Raw genomic sequence first — 19,909 nt, 5'->3', positions numbered from 1 at the left:
CGGGTCTTAAAGCCTTCAAGATAAACAAGCAGCCACCTAGCTCAGAAACAACAAAGCCCACATGCAAGAAGCACACTAGCCTTTGTGATCATGAGGTTTAGATGGGATCAGGTATCAGGCATCAAAGGCCCAGAACAAAAAAATGATATCAATGTGAATGAGGGGGGTCATGGAGTAGAGACCCAAAGCCCATCTGTAGACAATTGGACATTTCCCCACTGAAGGGTCAAAAGGAAGAGATGAGTCAGTCTGGGTACAGTATAGTACCGATGAAACATACAACTTTCCTGTAGTTCTTTAATGCTTCCTCCCCCCACTATCATGACCTCAATTCTGCCTTACAAATCTGACTATGCCAGAGCATGTATGCGGGTACAGATAAGAGCTGGAAACACAGGGAATCTAGGACACATAACCCAGTCACGGCCAATAATGAGAATAGAGATACCAAGAGGATAAGGGGAAAGTGGGGGTAGAAAGGGGGAACCAATCACCGTGATATACATATAGCCCCTCCCTAGCGTGATGGACAACAGAAAAGTGGGTAAAGGGTTATAGCGGTTGGTGTAAGACATGGGGTCGGGGAAGTTATAAAGTATCAAGGATTCATGAGGTAAGGGGGAAAATGCGCTGATATCAAGGGCTCAAGTAGAAAAAAAAGTTTGAAAATGATGGCAACAAATGTACAAATGTGCTTGACACAATGGATGTATGTATGGATTGTGATAAGAGCTATAAGAATCCCCAATAAAATGTAAAAAAAAAAGAAAAGAAAAAAATCTTGGAATTCGGAATGTGCTAAGTATGAGTTTTAGAAAATCAGAAATGGGCAAAAATAAAATGAAGCACATGAAGATCGATATCCTAGGCATCAGTGAGTTGAAATAGACTGATATTGGCCATTTGAATCAGGAATTCATATGATTTATGATGCCGGGGATAACACAATAAAGAGGAATGGCATGACATTCATTGTCAGAAAGGATCTTGCTAAATCTATCATGTAGTACAATGCTATCTGAAATCCAAAGACCACAACTATGACTCAAATTTATGCACCAACACCAAAAGCTAGGGAGAAAGAAATAGAAGAACTCTACCAGTGACTTAAGTCATTATAATTGGTCAACCATGCAATCAAGATTTATTAACAATTATTGACAACTGGATTGTAAAAATTGGAAACAGAGGAAGTATCAGTAGTTGGAAAATATGAACTTTGTGATAAAATGAAGGTGGAAATTGCATGGTAGAATATTGTAAAACCTAATGACTTGTTCATAGAAAATACCTTTTTTTTCCCCAACAACACAAAAGGCAGCTATACACATGGACTTCTGTAGATGGAATACACAGAAATCAAATTAACTATACCTGTGAGAAGACATGAAGGAGAAGCTCAATATCAACAGCTAAAACCAGGCCAGGGGTTGACTATTGAACAGACCATCCATTTTTCATATGTAAGTTCAGAATAAAGATGACGAAAACAAAAACAAGTCCACAGGAGCCAAGATATGACCTTGAATCTATCCCACCTGAATTTTTGAACATCTCAAGAAGAGATATGACACATTGAACATGAATGACTGAAGACCTCATGAGCTGTGGGAGGACACCACGAACATAATTAATGGAAAAACAAAAGGTCATTAAAAAGACAGGAAAATAGAAAAGAAAATATCAAAGAGGATGTCAGAGGAGACTCAGAAACCTGCTTTTATATGTAGAGGAGCTAAATCAAATGGAGGAAAGGATGAAGTCAACGAGCTGAAGAGAAATTTTCAATGGGCAGCTTGAGAAGGCAAGGCCAGCTATTATAACAAAATGTACAAATATCTAGAATTAGAAAACCAAAAGAGAAGAATATACTCAGTGTATCTAACCGGAAAAAACTGAAGGAAAATTCAAGCATCAAATTGTAATTTTGAAATATTCTGTAGACAAAATATCGAATGATTCAGGAAGCAGCAAGAGAAGGTGCAAAGAACACACAGTATCTCTGTACCAAAAAGAACTAGTTGTCAGTTCAACCTTGACTTATGTGGACCAAAATAAACTGTGAGAAGAATGCGAATTGCAGAATACTTGATTGTGCTCATTTGGCACTTGTACAGGGATAAAAAGGCAGTTGTTTGAACAGAAAAAGGGAATACTGCATGGTTTAAATCTGGAAGGGTGTGAATCAGGATTGTATCCTCTCACAGTACTTATTCAACGCGTACACTGAGCAAATAGCCAGAGAAGCTCAATGACATGAAGAAGAATGAGGCATCTGGATTGGCGGAAGGCTTCTTACTAACCTGTGATATGCAGGTGACCCAGCCTTGCTTACTGAAAGTGAGGAGGACTTGAAGCACTCGCTAATGAAGATCAAGGATTGCAGCCTTCAGTATGATTTACCACTCAATGTAATAAAGACCAAACTGTTCACAACTGGACCAATAGTTAACACCATGATAAATGGGGTAAAGCTTGAAGATGTCAAGAATTTTGTCTTGTTCATGGAAGCAGCAGTCAAGAGATCTAAAGACATATTTCATTAAGGTACATCTGCTGTACAAGACCTCTTTAGATTATTGAAGAGCAAAGATGTGAATTTGAGGACTCAAGTGCACTGGACCCAAGCCATGGTATTTTCCATTGCCTCATATACATGTGAAAGTTGACACTGTATAAGGAAGACCATAGAGGAATTGATGCATTCGGATCATGATGCTAGAGAAGAATATTGAAAGTACCATGGACTGCTAAAAGGACAAACCGATCGGTATTGGAGGAAGTAAGGCCAGAGTAGCCTTAACAGCAAGGATGGCAAGGCTTTGTCTTACGTGCTTTGGACATATTGTAAGGTGAGACCAGTCTTTGTAGAAGGACATTATGTTTGGTAAAGTGGAGGGGCGGCAAAAAATAGGAAGGCCCTGAATGAGGTGGATTACCATGGTGGCTCCATCAAAGGGCTCAGGAGTGGGAAAAATCATCCAGATGGCGCGGGACCTTGCAGTACTGCGTTCTGCCGTGCACAGGGTCATCATGGGTTGGAGCCCCCTTCATGGAACCTAACTACAACATCAGCAAATGACCATAAACAGAGCAAAAAATAAAATGGGAAGTACATAATCTTTTCAACAAAAGCTCTTGGCAAAATTTGATCTCCATTTTCAGAACAATGAAAGAAGAGTCACACCTCACCTCATGTCCAAAAATGAACTCAGGACGGAACAAGTACCTACATGTAAATGCCAGAGCTCTAAAGATAATAAGAAAATATGGACTATCTTAAGGGCCCCAATGCAGGCCCTAGTCATATTGCCAAATACAATGAAGGAAGCATACCTGGTAGAAGACTAAATAGATGACTGAGACTTCCTAGAAATAAGACACATATGCATCAAAAGACTTCATCCAAAGTGTAAAAAGAAAGCCCATAGACTGAGAAACAATCTTCAGCAACAACTTAATGGCAAAGGACTAATCTATAGAATACTGTAATACCGCAGCCAGAACAGAAGAAATGATCTAACCAAACAGTAGGCACAGGTTAAGAACCAAGAAAGAAATTCAAATGGCTAACTCATACACACAAATAATGCTCTTGGTTACTAGCTCTCTGGGAGATGCGAATCAAAGCAGCAATGAGACATCCTCGTACAATGAAAAACAAAACAGAGAAAACAAATGCTCAAGAGGGTATGGAATGATTGGAACTCTCATCTATTGCTGATGGACCTGCAAACATGTAGAGTCATTTCAGAAAGTGATATGGCACTACCTAATCTAACTGGGAATGGAAATCTCAAAGGACCCAGCGATGCCTCTGCTGAGTCTATATCTTAAAGAAGTAAGAGACATAACACGAAAAGACATATATGCTTCATTGTGTATTGTCAGGTTGTCAATTGCCAAACAACCAGAACATCAACCAAGTATTGTATGAGACCACTACAATGAGGTCAAACCCCAACACAACGACAGGCAGCGGCTCTCCGGTAATACAGTCATTCAATGCAACCTCCCAGGTAGTGGGGTGATGCAACTAGTGAATGCTTATAACTGATTATCACTCTTATTCTATATCTTAGAGATCACTTCACCAGCGGTGGCGCTGAGGTGTCCGCTGGAGACAGTTTCTCATTAGGTAAGGGACAGAAGAGCCCTGTGGTCACCCTTTTCGGGTGGACACTCCTACATTGGTGTTCAGCACACCTCCGGTGGAGATTAGTGTCCAAGAGGGGGAGGGGAGGTGTCTATCTCAGAAGATGGTCTCACTTATGTTGGTGGGTGGGGGAAAGGTGACTTGTCTTTGAGAAAAACATTTGACATTTCTTTTACGGACCCCCCAAGGGAAAGAATCCACCCTGTTCTATTTGACTAATCATACATTTTAAACTGAGTTGCTTTTCCACCCCTGATGACCCAGGCTCTTTTTTATAGGCTACCTAGACTTTAGATTTTGCCTTCTGGATATGTCCAACTTCCTTCAGAGCCCGTGTCAGCCACATCAGACGGATCTGAGTCAGAAAACCCCCGAAGTGAATCAGACGTGACTTTAAGAACACCTGTTGCAGATTAAAGGAACTGTTACACTCCTTTGAACTTAAAGCTGTAAAACCCTAGTCACTAGGACCTAGTGAGAGAAGAAGAGGAGACCTGATAGCCCAAGGTTCTGGACTTCAGTTCCAACCTCTTATTTGGAGGTTGCCCAATAATAGACAATTTAAGATCAGCAGTTTGAAGCCACCAGGTGCTCCATGGGAAAGACAATGCCTTTTACTCTCATAAAGAGTGTATAGTCTCAGAAACCCATAGGGGCAGTTATACCCTGTCTGTGGGTTTGCTGTAAGTCGGAATTAACTTGATGGCAGTTATCATATATTTACCACTTTCATATTTTCTTAGCTTTTGAAGACATGTCTTAGTTGTGCAGACAGTTCTGCCATAGATAATGAGTATTATGGAATTTCGTGCCCTGTGTCTACCCTTCATTGTTTTATTAAATAGGATCTTTTCATTTAAGTTTTAAAAATAAGTATTGGGGGGGGGGAATCCCCCTCCCCCAAAAGCAGATTTTATTTTCAAAGCTATCTATTTAAATTAATTTTTATAAAACAATTTTATCACCTTCATAAGTACTCTCCATTATACTTAATACATTTGTCAAATCTGCTATTCCAATCTTGGAAACATTTTTCAAACTCATCTGTTTAAATGGCTGACAGCATCTCCCTTGTTTTTTTCTTCACCTCTTCTATGTCATTAAATTCATGTCCCTCTTAATTTGTGGAAACAGAAAGAAGTCACATGGCACAAGGTCAAGTGAGTCAGGTGCATGGGGCAAGAGAGGCCTGCTGTTTATTTGCCCCAAACTGGCACACTGAGATGGCTTTGTGAGCAGGCATTGTCATGAGGGCAAAACCAGTCCTACAGTTGCCACAAATCAGGCCTTTTGGTCATACACTGTCACATAGTCTTTTCAGAACCCCTAAACAGAAAGTTTAATTAACAGTCTGACTCCAAATGAGTCAACATTTTCGTCAACGCTTTTGTCTATTCAGGAAGTTGATGGACATCCAGAATGAGGTTTGTCATAAATCAACCTTTCACCTTTTTTGAAATGAGGAATCACTTGTACAATTGCGTTTTTCCCATAGCACTGTCTTTGTAAGCTGTATTCGACATCACAATAGTTTCTGTTGCATCTCTCATGAGCAGGAAACAAAATTTCACAGCCGCATGCTGTCTTCTTGATTCAGCCAGCACAAAAAATGAGGTTCGAGCAGAACTGCTGTTATGACAAAATTCACTGTGGCCAGAGAGAACCTTCCCAGGTGACACCACTGGGTGCACTAACTCAGAGCCAGTTTGCTCAATGTTTGTCTACTAAGAAAAAGGTGTACTATGAAAGCTCCGCTCTGCCCAATGCAATTCAGGTTTGGGGGGAGGGCAGGGGTACCCCCTTGTAAGTGATCATCTCATGTAGTTGAGTCCCTAACACTTTCCCATATGTGAATGTCCCCTCTTATCTCTATAGTATTTTAAAGCTTATGCCATATGCTAGTTTAATGATAATATTATTAAGATTACCAAAGGCCCCATTGAGGTTATTTATATGATCTATCATAAAGCTTATAATGCTTCCACTAAAATGGAACATGATCTATAAACTTTAAATATATGAATGGATTTTGAGCATTTAACTGTAAGCCTTAATCTAAAAACAACCCCTTCTTATGCTGTGGCCCTGCTCAACACTTGCCATCATAAAGAGATCACTGAAAATATGGGTTGGTGCTACAGCAAAGTGTGAAGAAATCAGATGATGCATGGCTATCAGAAAGAATAGAATACCATATGGAATCATAAAAGCTCATCTGAAAATAAGCAGCCATTTAAGTAAAGTGTCACCAGGCCTGCAGAGAAGGAGCACATCAGCCTGTGTGATCCAACTCTTGTAAATGATAAAATCCAAGTTCAGAGTAATTGTGTTATAACTTAAATTCTTAGTACCTGATGCTGAAGGCTGTGGATGACAGTGAAAACCCAAAATCCATTTGCAGAGATTCAGCCTCCATTGCATTTCCTCTGAACATTAACAAGGCATGGGAATAGTTTTGCCCTCAGACAGGGTGCATCAAAAAGTGATTTAATGCATATATAGTTAGTTTAAACTTTAGCATCTTATTTGCTTTTCTTTTGGACCCATTTTAAATTGGCTCTAGTTTTTAAAATAGTTTTATTGGGGGCTCCTACAGCTCTTATCACATCTATTGTGTCTAGCACATTTGTCCATAGGTTATTTGCTGTGGTTTTTATTATTTTCTACTTTCTCTTGGATTAAGGGTTTCCTATGCTTTATTTTGTATTGTTATTGGAGGGTTTTTGTTGTATTTTCTTGATATGAAATCCATGATAGATAAATCTATTAGAGACGGTAACTAGTTCAATAGTTTTTAGCATTTTGGCAGAGAAGATTGGCAGGGCAGGGGGATGGGGAGCTAATAGCAATGAATACAAAATTGAAGAAAATATTCATATATTCAAACCATTGCATTGTATGGTACATGAATAATATGTCAATAAAACTTGAAAATATGTACCACCTTGACTAGGCCATAATTCTCAATATTATGTAATTATCCTCAATTTTAAGATCTGGTATAATTATCCTGTGTGTTATAAATACTAACCTCTATGATGTTAATGAGACAGGATTCATTTCTATCTTGAGTCAATCATTTTTGAGATATAAAAGAGATTGAACAAGCATGCAGAGATCAGAGGCACCTGACTACCACCAAGAAAGAAGTGCTGGGATGGAATGTACTTTAGACAAAGATCCCTTCACTGAGAGCCACCTGGGCCCCGGGGGAGATTTATGTCAAAAACACATGGAAATTTCCAAGTGGCACTAGGTTCCCCGATGTGGAAATGAGACAAGGACTTTCTCTGAGAGTCAACAGGAAGAAAGGCCTTCCCTTAGAGCTGACAAGCTAACTTTGCACTTGTAGTCTCCTAAACTGAGAGAATAGATTTGTTGGTTAAAGCTATCCACATGTGATATTTCTGTTTTAGCAGCACTAGATAACTAAGATAGCACCTTAATTATTCCTAGGGCCATGTGCCAGGAAACAAGGACAAATGTTCCCTTATTTGGGTAATTCTAAATTATTTACTTGATAATAGGCTATTGATCTATATGTCTATTCTAATGCTAAAGCCACAAACAAGATTCCTATGGCTTTGGAGTAAACTTTTCTATCATAAGTTGTGAGTCCTCCACCTTTAGTCGTGTTTATCAAGATTGTTTGGGTTATTTGGGGTCTCTTGCCATTATATATACATTTTAGAATAATCTTTTCTGTATTTGCCAGAAACAACGGTACTTTGGTAGGAATGGAAATAAATTTGTAGATTTCTTTTGGGTACTATCACCATCTTAATAATACTAAATCTTCCAATCCATGAGCACGGGATGTCTTTCCATTTATTTAGGTCTTCAAATTTCTTTCAGGAAAGAGAAGCAATAGGCTCGAGAGGAGGCAGTATTAATTAGGGTTAAGGGGAAGAAAATATTCTACAAGAGGGAGAAGAGGAAATGGAGGCATGGCAAGCTATTGGGGAGATTTGATAAGTTCTTTAAACTTGAATTTAAAAATATTGGAAATATAAACCACTATCTCATTCACAATGAAAAGTTCTCTAAAAACTTTTCTCAACAACATTCTCTCCTTTTAAGTAATAAGTTTTGTGCCCCATTAGTTGACTGTATTCCCGACTTTTATCTTATGGGTGCTATTGTAAATTGAATTGTTTGGTTATTTTAAAATTTTCTTTTCTGATTGTTCATTCCTTGTATATAGCAATACAGCTAATTTTTAAAAAAAGTTTTAATGTGAATCAAGTAAAACTTTACAGAGTAGATCATCAATTCTACATTAAACAATTCAAGTATATTTTGTTTCATTATATTCGCTGAAATATCCTCAATGTATCTTATGTTTCTCCCTCTGTTTCCTATTTCTGTTCCTCCTTTTCTAACCATTCTGAACTTTGTAGGTAAATGCTAATCTTTTTATCTTAAATGGCTCATTATTCTAAGATGTGCATACCTCACTAGTATTAGTTTTCCCTGTATAGAGCTGTCTATTGTTTAGCTGAAAATTGAGCCAAGGTGATGAGTTCATTTCCAGACCCTAAGGGTGAAATAGTCTTGAATGTTAAACCACTCTCTATTCTGTCAGTAAGCCTGTTCTCATTTTTAACTTTTGAAGTCTGTTCCATATTTCTCTCCCACTCTATCCAGAACCTTCTAATAGGACTCTTTTCAGAGCAGTTGATAGAGCTTGCTGGACACCTTCTAGTTCTTTTAGTTTCAGGGTTGTGGAGACTGCTTGTGTAGTCTATTACTCCACTACACTAATTGTTTCCACATGTCTTTTGATTTTCATCTCTACTCTTTCCTGCAGACAGGGAGAGACCAATAGTTACGTCTTAGATGGCGTCTCCCTGTCTTTTAAGATGTCAGTTGCTATGCACAAAATAGAATGTACACTATTGTCTTTTTGAGCTATGTTAGATCAGTTGACTTTGGTGTTCCTCAATACTAATTACCCTGATCCCCCAGACCCAATAAAGGTATTTCCTGAGGTCTAAGAATTTTCATAATTTTGTCCCATTTTGCTCCACATTCATGAGTATCTTTGCAACAAAGGTAAATATAAAAATCCTCTTTCAAATATCGATCTATCTAACTATATCTAATTCACAAGTAGATTCATGCAGGGAAGGAAGGTATATACCCCAACACACACACACACACACACACGAGCATGCTGGGACTCTCATAACAAGATGGCTACTTGAGTTCCTGCTCAGAAGACTTTTGGTGAGATAACTGGCATCTAACTTGTGTTCATCCCTTGACTCAGCACTAGTTTTCTACACATGCTCAGTGAGGAAGGGGAGGTCACAAAGATGGTACCTCACCCACATCCGGGGTTTCGATGGAGGTGCAACTTTTGCCTCTGGCATCAAAAGGTTCTGTAGAGGACACGCAGATCATGTCTGTGCATCTTAGGTAGGCCAGGTCTAGTCTAAGCTAGGTCTGTGATCCTAGCCTCCTCTTCCTCAATTAATCAGTAAGCTGGTGGTTCAACTATTAAGGGAACAATTTAAAATTGGAAATTCCTGTTTTGACACAGACTGTATGTACCCGTGTAGAGGCTGTGATTTACAATACATCACAAATGGAGGACTATGGCTAGAGGGGCCATATTAAGTACATTGTACATTATATATGTATGTGGCACAAGTTATTTATCCATTGATGTGCCAATTAGGTTCTTTTCCTCTCATACTGAACATTCAAGGGGGTACTAAAAAAAACCCTGGATGTGATGTGAGGGAGATAGTGCATTTGGAGTTCATTACACCAGGTCCGACTGTTAATCAAGCTTTCAATTTAGAGGTTCTGAGAAATTAGCATAACAGTATGTGACAAAAATGTCCTGATTTGTGGCAGCTGGGGGACTGATTTTGCCACCACGATAATGCACCTGCTCACGCAGCCATCTCAGTGCTCCAGTTTTTGGCAAAACAGCATGCCTCTTTTACCCCATGCATATGACTCACCTGACCTCACTCTGGGCAACTTCTTTTTGTTTCCGCAAATGAAGAGGGACATGAAAGGACAGTGATTTGAAGACATAGAAGAGGTGAAGAAAAAAAGAGAGGTGCTGTAAGCTATCCAAACAGATGAGTTTGGAAAATGTTTCTATAGTAGTTACACAATATCATGTCAACCAAAGAAAAGAATGAAGGGGTGGAGTTTAGCCTGTTAATCAGGTTACAGCCTGAAAATGTCTCCTTGTAGGAGTGGCCTCATCATGAGAATTCTGGGAACTCCCTCTCTTTCTCCCTGGAGGTAGAACACTCTCTCTCTCTGCCTTGGTCTTCCTGCTGACAAGTCATCTGGAGCCACACTGATGGCAGCCAGAGTTCTAGAGATGCATCCATTGCCACTACATCCACAAGACTTTCCACCCACCAGCCTGTGATCTACCTGCATTTAGCATCATTACATGTGTTTCGTGAGTCTGAAGAGGCATTCATGGACTAATATTGAACTTATGGACTTGATCTGGACAGGGTTGGGATGTTTTATTGATGCATAATTACTTCTTGATATTAAGTTCTCTCTTACCCACATATGAGTGTCAAAGAATTTGTTTCTCTAGTCAACCCAATCTAACACAAGAACGGAATCATAGATTTGACAAATGTATTAAGTGTACTGGAGAGTACTTTCAAGCTGATAAGGTTGTTTTACAAAAAAAAATTAATTAAATCTGTAGTTTTGGGGGTAGGAGAAATTCCAGGAGCTGGGGGCACCCCCCATTGGTGTGTATAGATCTATTTTTGTCACTGCTCTTATATACTTTGGATATATATCTAGGTATGGGCTGGCTGAATCATAAGGCATTCTATTTTTAGTTTTTTCAAGACACCCCATACCATTTTCCATAGTGGCCATTCCATTTTACAATCCAACCTGCAATATACGAATGTTTCCATTGCTCTACGACCTCACCAGCATTTGTCTTTTCCCGTGTTTTGATCATTGCCCTTTTTGCAATGGTGTGATGATGTTCACTGCAGTTTTGAGTTGCATCTCTCTAACAGCTAATGATTGTGAGCGTCTTTTCATGTGTTTGATAGCCACCAGAGTACACTTTTTTTGTGAAGTGTCTGTCCTTCATTTTTGACATAAAGTTTTGCATGTTTTAAAATTCTTGGCTGAAAACATTTTTCCGTCAGTAATTTAAATGTATCATCCCACTGCTTTGTAGCCTACCTAGTTTTGGAAGAGAAAACCTTTTTCGCAATATGTAAACCTCTTTAGTTGTATTATGGTGGTTTCATCTCCAGTACTCTGCTTTCCATGCCCACTCTCTCCCATTAGCTGCTTTTCATAAGTCGTTGCCATTTTGGCCTCATACTTTTAATGGAGCACAGTATTTATAGAAAGTATCTTTATATTACATGCAAGTCTGTCATTTTGCCAATAAGTGACCTCAGGGAATAGTTTTGAATCAAGATTTAAAGAATATTTCAGAATATGTGTGGTTAAATTTTACATCAACCTGATGGTATTTGTGTGGAGGAAGGGGTGGGGTCCAACCTGTCACTTAGGTCACAGCCTGATGATGCCTTCAGAGAGGTGTGGCTTTTGCTGAATTCCATAGGCTTTGCTATGTTGTGTTATTGTTCTCATTTGCTTCAAGGAATTTTAAATTTTGACCCCTCATTTGAGCTCTTACCCAATTTTTTTTAAAGTAGTATGTTGTTTAGTCTCCACATACTTGCCTCTATGCTCTTGTTCTTTCTCTGACTAATTTTGTCTTTTAGATCACGGTCTGAGAAAATGGATTCCAGGATCTCAGGGTTTTTAAATTTGTTGAGGTTTGCTTTGTGGCCAAGCATATGATCTCTTCTAGAGTTTGTGCCATGTCTACTGCGGAAGAATACGCACTGTGTTTTAGAGTAGAGTGTTCTTTATATGTCTAGGATGTCAAGCTGAATGAGTATTGATTAGCTCTTCTGTTTCTTTTTTCCCCAAGATTTTATTGGGGACTCTTTCAGCTCTTATAACAATCCATACATTGATTGTATCAAGCACATTTGTACATATGTTGCCATCATTATTTTCTAAACATTTACTTTCAATTTGAGCCCTTGGTATCAGCTCTTTTTATTTTTAAAAATAATTTTATTGAGAGCTCTTACAATGCTTATTGCAATCCATACATCAATTTTATCAGGCACATTTGTACATATATTGCCATCATTCTTTTCTAGACAGTTACTTTCTATTGAGCCCTTGGTATCAGCTCCTTTTTTTTTACCCCATTCCCTCTCCCACCCTCGTGACCCCTTGATAGATTATAAATTATTTTCTTGTTTCTTTATTGTGTTTCTTTCCTGATGATTTATCTTTCCTTGAGTGGTGTATTCTACTATTAATTTCAAGCTGTTTAGATGGACATTTTTAGGGGTCTTACATTGTGTGCATGCATATATGCTTAGTATGCTTAATTCTTCCTGGTATGTTGTTATTTTAATCATTATGTAGTGTTCACTATGTCTCTCATGATGTTAGTGGCCTTGAAGCCCATTTTATCAGTGATTAATATTGCTAGTTCTGAATGTTTTTGGTTGCCATTGGCTTGGCAGATTTTTCACAATATTTTTATTTTAAATTTATTTTTGCCTTTGAGTTTAAGGTGCTTCTCTTTTAGGCAGCATATTAATGGTTCTTGTTTTGTAATCTAGCCTGCTACTCGCTAGCTTTTGATTACTGCATGTAATCCATTAATATTTAATGTCATTATTAAGATATGCAGGTTTGTTGCTTTCATTTTGCTTCATTATTTTATTTTTGGTTTCTTCTCCTCACCCCACCCCCAATTTATTTGTTTGTTTATTGGGTCACTATGAGTCAACATTGACTTGATGGCAATGAGGTTTTTTTGTTGGGGGGGGGTTTCTTAGTATTTTTGTTCCACTTCTATTTCTTTATTGTTTTGGTTACTGCTTTCATTGTACTGGTTTCTAGGTAGTGGTGTTTTATGTGATGCTGTCAGGTTTATCTGCTTTTGTTAATTCTATGCAGATAGCGATCTGGTGATTTTTTTAAAAATCAGGAATTAATACATATATCATATTAATGCTGGTCTTGTTGCTATGAATTAATTTTTTCCCCTTGTCTACAAATACCTTTATTTCTCCCTTGTTTTAGAGCAGTGGTTCTCAACCTTCCTAATGCTGCAACCCTTTAATACAGTTCCTCATGTTGTGGTGACACCCAACAATAAAATTACTTTTATTGCTACTTCATAACTGTAATTTTCTACTGTTATGAATCAGGCAACCTCTATGAAAGGGTCATTTGGCCCCCAAAGAGGTCGTGACCCACAGGTTGAGAACCGCTGTTTTAGAGGGATAATTTTGCTGGGTATATGGGCTGGTCTGTGCGTTCAGAGGAGAGAAAATGCCCTTGTTTAGATGAGTGTGCCAAAATCTACAGGCCCACCTGGTTTTTTCTTGAAGGTGTGTATATTGTTAGGGAGGTGTGGTTGCTCAGGAAATGGACATGGGAGAGAAGTTTTTTAAAATGTTGCAATAGATAGAAATATATAAAAAAAATAAAGTCACCTTGTGGGTGGGTAGTTCTTTGATTTTAGTGGTGTTAGTATGTGTATTATGTCTTCCACAAGGGAGGGGCGCATGGGTAGGATGACATAGGAGAAGAAAGCAGGAAAAAAGGAAAAGAGAAATTAAATGGCAAAAAGTGTTGCTTGAGTATTGAGAAGGTTGGTACCAAGTTGCCCATTCAGTCTGCCTATCCCCTCACAGGACAGCTGGTTAAGAGGTTTGTCTGTCTCACTTAGCTCAAGGTTTGGGGAGGATGGCTCTAACATGTATAGGGTGGGGCTTAAAGAAACGGCTTGTGCTGCTGGTTAGTAGTAAAAAGAATCTCTCAGATGTACACTGGCACAGATAGGAAGTGGAAACACAGGAATCCAGGACGGATGATCCCTTCAGGACCAGTGGTGAGTGGTGATTCAGGGAGGGTGGAGAGAGAGTGGGGTGGAAAGGGGAAACCGATTACAAGGATCTACATAGAACCTCCTCCCTGGGGGACGGACAACAGAAAAGGGAGTGAAGGGAGATGTCGGACAGTGTAAGATATGACAAAATAATAATTTATAAATTATCAAGGGTTCATGAGTGAAGGGTGAGCGGGGAGAGAGTGGGGAAAATGAGGAGCTGATGCTAGGGCTTACATGGAGAGCAAATGTTTTGAGAATGCTGAGGGTAACAAATGTACAAATGTGCTTGATACAATGGATGTATGTATGGATTGTGATAAGAGTTGCATGCGCCCCCAATACAATGATTTTTAAAAAAGAGAAAGTAGGAGTATTGTAAACTGGAAACAGGGAGGAAGTGGGGTGAGTGATGCTATATTGAGGGGATTGCGATGAATGAAGAGAAACAAAATGTGTATGGATTTTCATACATAAAGTGGGATGATCTCTGTAATCTTTCACCCAATCGCAAATAATAAGTTAAAAAAATTTAAACAGAAGAATCCCTCAGTAGGCGTTATCTTTCTATTTATGACAAAGTGGTGTCCTTAGATTTTAAGCTGATATTTGCAATTCCATGGAATGCAGGGTACCCTTTTTTGTGGAACCCCTCCAGTTATTTCTGAGATCTTCCTGTGCTTGTTATTTGGAATTTATTAATATGCGTATCCAGCACTCTTCAACTGTAAAGAAATGTATACAAGGAGTTGGTATCAGTCACCAGCCACGTGTATTGAAAACACCAGGAAATTTTATTTGGTTAGCTCTTTGGTACAGCCTTCATTATCACCCAGTGAGAGAGTCTCCCTCACTTACAGTAGATTAGGTAGGTGGAAGTGCCATCCTGCTTTAGACAAAATGAACAGTTTTAACAAAATTCATTCATGTGATCATTACAAATTTTAAGATATTCCTTAGATACAATATAGAGATAGTATAACTTAGGAAATTGCCCTAGAATACTGTTTACTTTTTGTTTGAATTTTTGCCTATTTTTCTAACCCTTTAAGCATTGATCATTGTACATTTTACAATGAATCATTAAATTGTGGATCAAGATTTATAATTAAAAAAATTATTTTATTGGGGGATTGTACAACTCTCATCACAATCCATACATACATCCATTGTGTCAAGCACATTTGTACATTTGTTGCCATCATCATTCTCAAAACATTTGCTTTCTACTTGAGCCCTTGGTATCACTTCCTCATTTTTTCCCCTCCCTCATGAACCCTTGATAATTTATAAATTATTATTTTGTCATGTCTTACACTGTTCGACATCTCCCTTTACCCACTTTTCTGTTGTCTGTCCCCCAGGAAGGAGGTTATATATAGATCCTTTTAATCAGTTCATCCTTTCTACACCACCTTCCCTCTACCCTCCTGGTATCACCACTCTCACCACTGGTCCTGAGGGGTTCATCGGTCCTGGATTCCCTGTGTTTCCAGTTCCTATTTGTACCAGTGTACATCCTCTGGTCTAGCCGGATTTGTAAGGTAGAATTGGGATCATGATAGTGGGGCAAGGGGAGAAGCGTTTAAGAGCTAGAGGAAAGTTGTATGTTTCATCATTGCTACACTGCACCCTGAATGGCTTGTTCCCTCCCTGTGACTCTTCTGTAAGGGGATGTCCAATTGCCTACATATGGGCTTTGGGTCCCCACACCACATTCCCCCTCATTCACAGTGATATGATTTTTTTGTTCTTCAATGTCTGATACCTGATCCTTTCGACACTTCGTGATCACATAGGCTGGTGTGCTTTATCCTTGTGGGCTTTGTTGCTTTTCAGCTAGATGGCTGCTTGTTTACCTTGAAGCCTTTAAGACCCCAGATGCTCTATCTTTTGATAGCCAGGCACCATTAGCTTTCTTCACCACATTTGCTTATGCACCTGCCTTGTCTTCAGCAATTGTGTGAGGAAGATGAGCATCATGGAACACCAGTTTAATAGAATAAGGTGTTCTTGCACTAAGGGAGTACTTGAGTGGAGGCTCAATCTCCATCTGCTACTTTAATACTAAACCTATAAATATATGTATATACATCTATTTCCCATTCTCATATATAAATATATTTACATATGTACATACCTGTATTTAGACCTCTATAAATGCCCTTTGTCTCCCAGTTCTTTCCTCTATTTCCTTTTACTTTCCTCTTGTCCCACTATCATGCTCAGCCTTCTACACCATCCTCACCACTGATTTTTGACCTGTTGTTTTCCCCTTGTCCCTGGGTTTATTAACACAACTTCCTTTCCCCCCGCCTTACCCTCTCCCATGTCCCCCAGAACTGTTGGTCCCATTGTTTTCTCCTCCACATTGTTTATCCAGCCTACAAGATTTAAGATTTAATTGTACCTTAGCACCTATAGAAATATACATAGAATATGGTTGTAAAATGATCAGCTTTGTACAAGTCACATTATTAGAATAATATTTGTACATATTAGTATATATTAAAGATTGCTAATATGTAGGATTTCTATCTTCATTCATTTTCATTTTAAATGATACTACATTTTCTTAACACTTTGTCATATTGTGCTGTTTTGTATGTTACTGTCATGCTAGGTGTTATATCATTGAGTTGTTGCTTTGTTCAGATTGAATTCTTAAATGATTGAGCTCTATTTACATTGAACATGGGGGTTGGTGATAGGGGAAAAATTCCTGTAACATTCCTTACAAGGACAGATTCTTGTCTAGCGGGTTAATACTTGTTATATTAATACATAGAAGGCATTGAGATAGTAAATATACAGTGGTTCCCCTTTCATTGGACACCTGCAAGCCAGGAATCCCTACACTGGCTTATGGTCCAATGACCGCCATTTCCACAGCCTTGAGGTTATTTACTTCCTTTACCATCAAGGAATTTCATTCTTAAGTCTAAAGGCTACAGGTAGTTTTGAGGCAGGGTTCAGTTTGTTCAGTCAGAGCTGTACATTGGGTCCTTCTGGTCCGGCCCTTGGGAAGTGACTGCAGATAGTTTCATCAGTCTCTTTAAGAGTGGTTGGTAAGTTTGGACTGCTGATATTTCTTATCAGCACAATGCTTACTGGTTCACTAAAATACCATAGAATAGATATATTAAAAATGGCCCTATGAAAAAAATGTAGTAGAGGAGCGGCAAGGTCCCCAGGGAATGGTGAAGGTGGACTTTGGGGCCAGGACGTGGTGCCCCAACAGACTGGACTGGAAAACACTCCTAAAGGCCAACTAACGATCCTTGAACTAACTACAAAAAAAGGAAAAATGTATTAGAAAATATATATTTAATATTACTAATGTTTATCTCTCTGTCTTTTTACAGTGACTGTATTGAGCCCAGCAGAAAAAGGTAAGAGGGTTTTATAAATTATATTGTTTATGACTATATTTTTCTTGCTATCTAAAAATGAACAGTGGACAATCCTATAAATTGGCCAACGTTTCCAGGAATACACTTAGATAACTGGAAAGTTTTAGGATGATGATTTTCAGAAATATACCCACTAGAAGAGCAGAACATATTTTCAGTAGCTTCTTTTGACTGAAGAATATTGGGAATTACCAGGGTTTATGATATAGAAAGGCAACCCTGTCTTCAGTAGTAATCATAGCCTCTTTCTTGCTTCAAGTTATGGCATAAGCAACATTTTATCCGGAAAGTGTTAAAAATGAATTCCTTTACCACTCACTGCTCTTGCATATTTTCCTTATTCCTTCTCTACTCCTTAACCCAGTCTTGGCTTGACCCTCTAGCTATATTACCTTTCTGAAAAATTGGAGTGTTTTCTTTTTTAATTGTAGTTTTCCTGCTTCCTTGTACATTACTTGTCTTCTTTGTATTTAGTTTGTAGAATAGGAAATAATTATACTATATATCTTATAGAATTGTGGAATTGTAACTAGTTGTTACATATATCAATTCAGAACACCTATAACTTAGAACCAATTCAGTAGCACCTAACAGAACTTAGTAAAGTGTTTAGAGCAATAGTAAGTAAATCACAAACCGATGACCCAAAAAATATATGGTGAAATTGAACTATATGGTATCTTAGACAGGGATTCCTAGAGAAGCAGAACCAGTTAAGCTTATCTATGTCTATAGAGAGGTTTGTATCAACGGAAATGGTTCACACAGTTGTAGAAGTGGGCAAATCCCAAGCTCATGGGTCAGATGTCAGGCTGGATTCAGGTAGAAGCATTGTCTGAAAACAAGACGGCAGCTTTCTGGCTGCACAGTTGAATGAATTCAGGGTTGGCGGGTAAGATAGCAGGCTTCTGATGACTCCCACAATAGGCACACCAGACTATAGGCTTCTGGCTGCAGAGTTAAATGAATCGAAAGTCTGATGGCGGGAAGGCAGTTTGCTAAAAATACTCAGGAATAGCGGGCAATATGGAAGACTGCTGGCTCAAGTCTAAAGAACGGGTAGTCAGATAATAAGCCATGTGCAAGAGCCAGACCGAGCAAAAGGAAAGAACGCTTTACTAGAGCATCTACATCTATCGGAAGCCCGCCACAGGCTGGAAGAGACTTCCTTTCGGTCGACTGGCTGCTCATGGCAATTCTCATCATGAAGGTGATTATATTACATTAAGTCTCATTGTGAGGCATCACTAGATCTTAACTGAATTTGAGTGTTTTTAGAAAAGGTTATGTGTTTACCCCTCTGTACTCTGGGAGCCCTGGTGGTGTACTGGTTACGCGTTGGGCTGCAATCCACAGGGTTGGAGTTCAAAACCACAGCAGTTCCTCGGGAAGAAGACTGAGCTTTCTACTCCTATAAACAGTCATAGTTTAAGAAACCCACAGTGGGTTGCTCTGAGTCAGCTATGACTATGGGAGTGAGTTTGATTTGGTTTTAGTGTTGTAACATACCTAAATGAATGATAGAAATGAATATTGAGTATCATGGTTACAGAGAGCTTGTATGCCCACCACAGTCTATAATTGATGGAGATACTAAGAGAGATTCCCCCCCCCCCCCAGAAGAAACTGGGTTTTTTGGTTATTATTCCATGCCAGTAGCTTGAGTAAAGTTTAGACCTTAGGTAGAAAATATAAACTTCCCCCAGAACCTTCCCATTACAGAATTTTGCATTTGAAATAGCATGCAGACCCACATAGAACTTGTAAGCGAAAAGGAGATTTATATTTGAAGGGAAAACCTGTGGAAAGAGAAGAAAAGATGATTATCTGATTATCTGGCTTTTTTTTCTAAGAAGACTGACTGGTGGTGCTGTAGGGTAAGAATTGGATTGCTGTTTATGAGGTTGGTCATTCAAATCCACCAGCTGTTTCATGGGAGAAAGGGGAGGCTATCTGCTCTCATAACGATTTACAGTCTCAAAGTCCTTTCTGAGCTTTCTGTGAATTGAAATGGACTCGGTGGTGGTGTTTTTTGTTTTGTTTATAATTTGCCATTGGATACATCATGGCAAGAAAAAGTTTGCGTTCATGAGAGAAAACTGAATTCTAGGACTGAATGATAAAGGGAACCTCTGAACCGAAAGCCTGATGTGCTTGCTTGTGACTGCTTAGGTGTACTTGTTGAGTGGAAGTGTGGGAAATGCAGTAATAAAGAGACTAATTGAGTTTTCACATGCTCCACTGGCACCTATTGACCTAGTCCACAGAAGTGAGAGATGAAAGAGAAGAGGAAGTACTGGCTAATCTGAAATTTTAGGGTGTTGTGTAGACTCCTGAGATGGAAGGTACTGACTGACCTACCCCAGTGAAAGAGGGATTGAATGCGGC

At 38.8% G+C, this 19,909-nt stretch overlaps 1 protein-coding gene across 2 annotated transcripts in view; it reads left to right on the top strand.

Annotated features, from left to right (window-relative positions):
• The window catches only part of ZDHHC15 (zDHHC palmitoyltransferase 15), a 174,296-nt gene that overhangs the window by 14,054 nt on the left and 140,333 nt on the right, over positions 1 to 19,909 (top strand). For both annotated transcript variants that reach the window (XR_012781146.1, XM_075539114.1), the window contains exon 2: positions 17,474 to 17,500. Coding sequence is in view for 1 of the 2 variants with exons in the window: in XM_075539114.1 (XP_075395229.1) it covers positions 17,474 to 17,500 (27 nt within the window). In the remaining variant the exon portion in view is untranslated. The remainder of the gene's footprint in view (positions 1 to 17,473; positions 17,501 to 19,909) is intronic.

The sequence above is a fragment of the Tenrec ecaudatus genome, chromosome X (genome assembly GCF_050624435.1).
Source record: "Tenrec ecaudatus isolate mTenEca1 chromosome X, mTenEca1.hap1, whole genome shotgun sequence".
NCBI classification, from domain to species: Eukaryota; Metazoa; Chordata; class Mammalia; order Afrosoricida; family Tenrecidae; genus Tenrec; species Tenrec ecaudatus.
The sequence above is the reverse complement of the archived record's forward strand: the minus strand, read 5'-3'. Positions and strand labels throughout refer to the sequence as shown.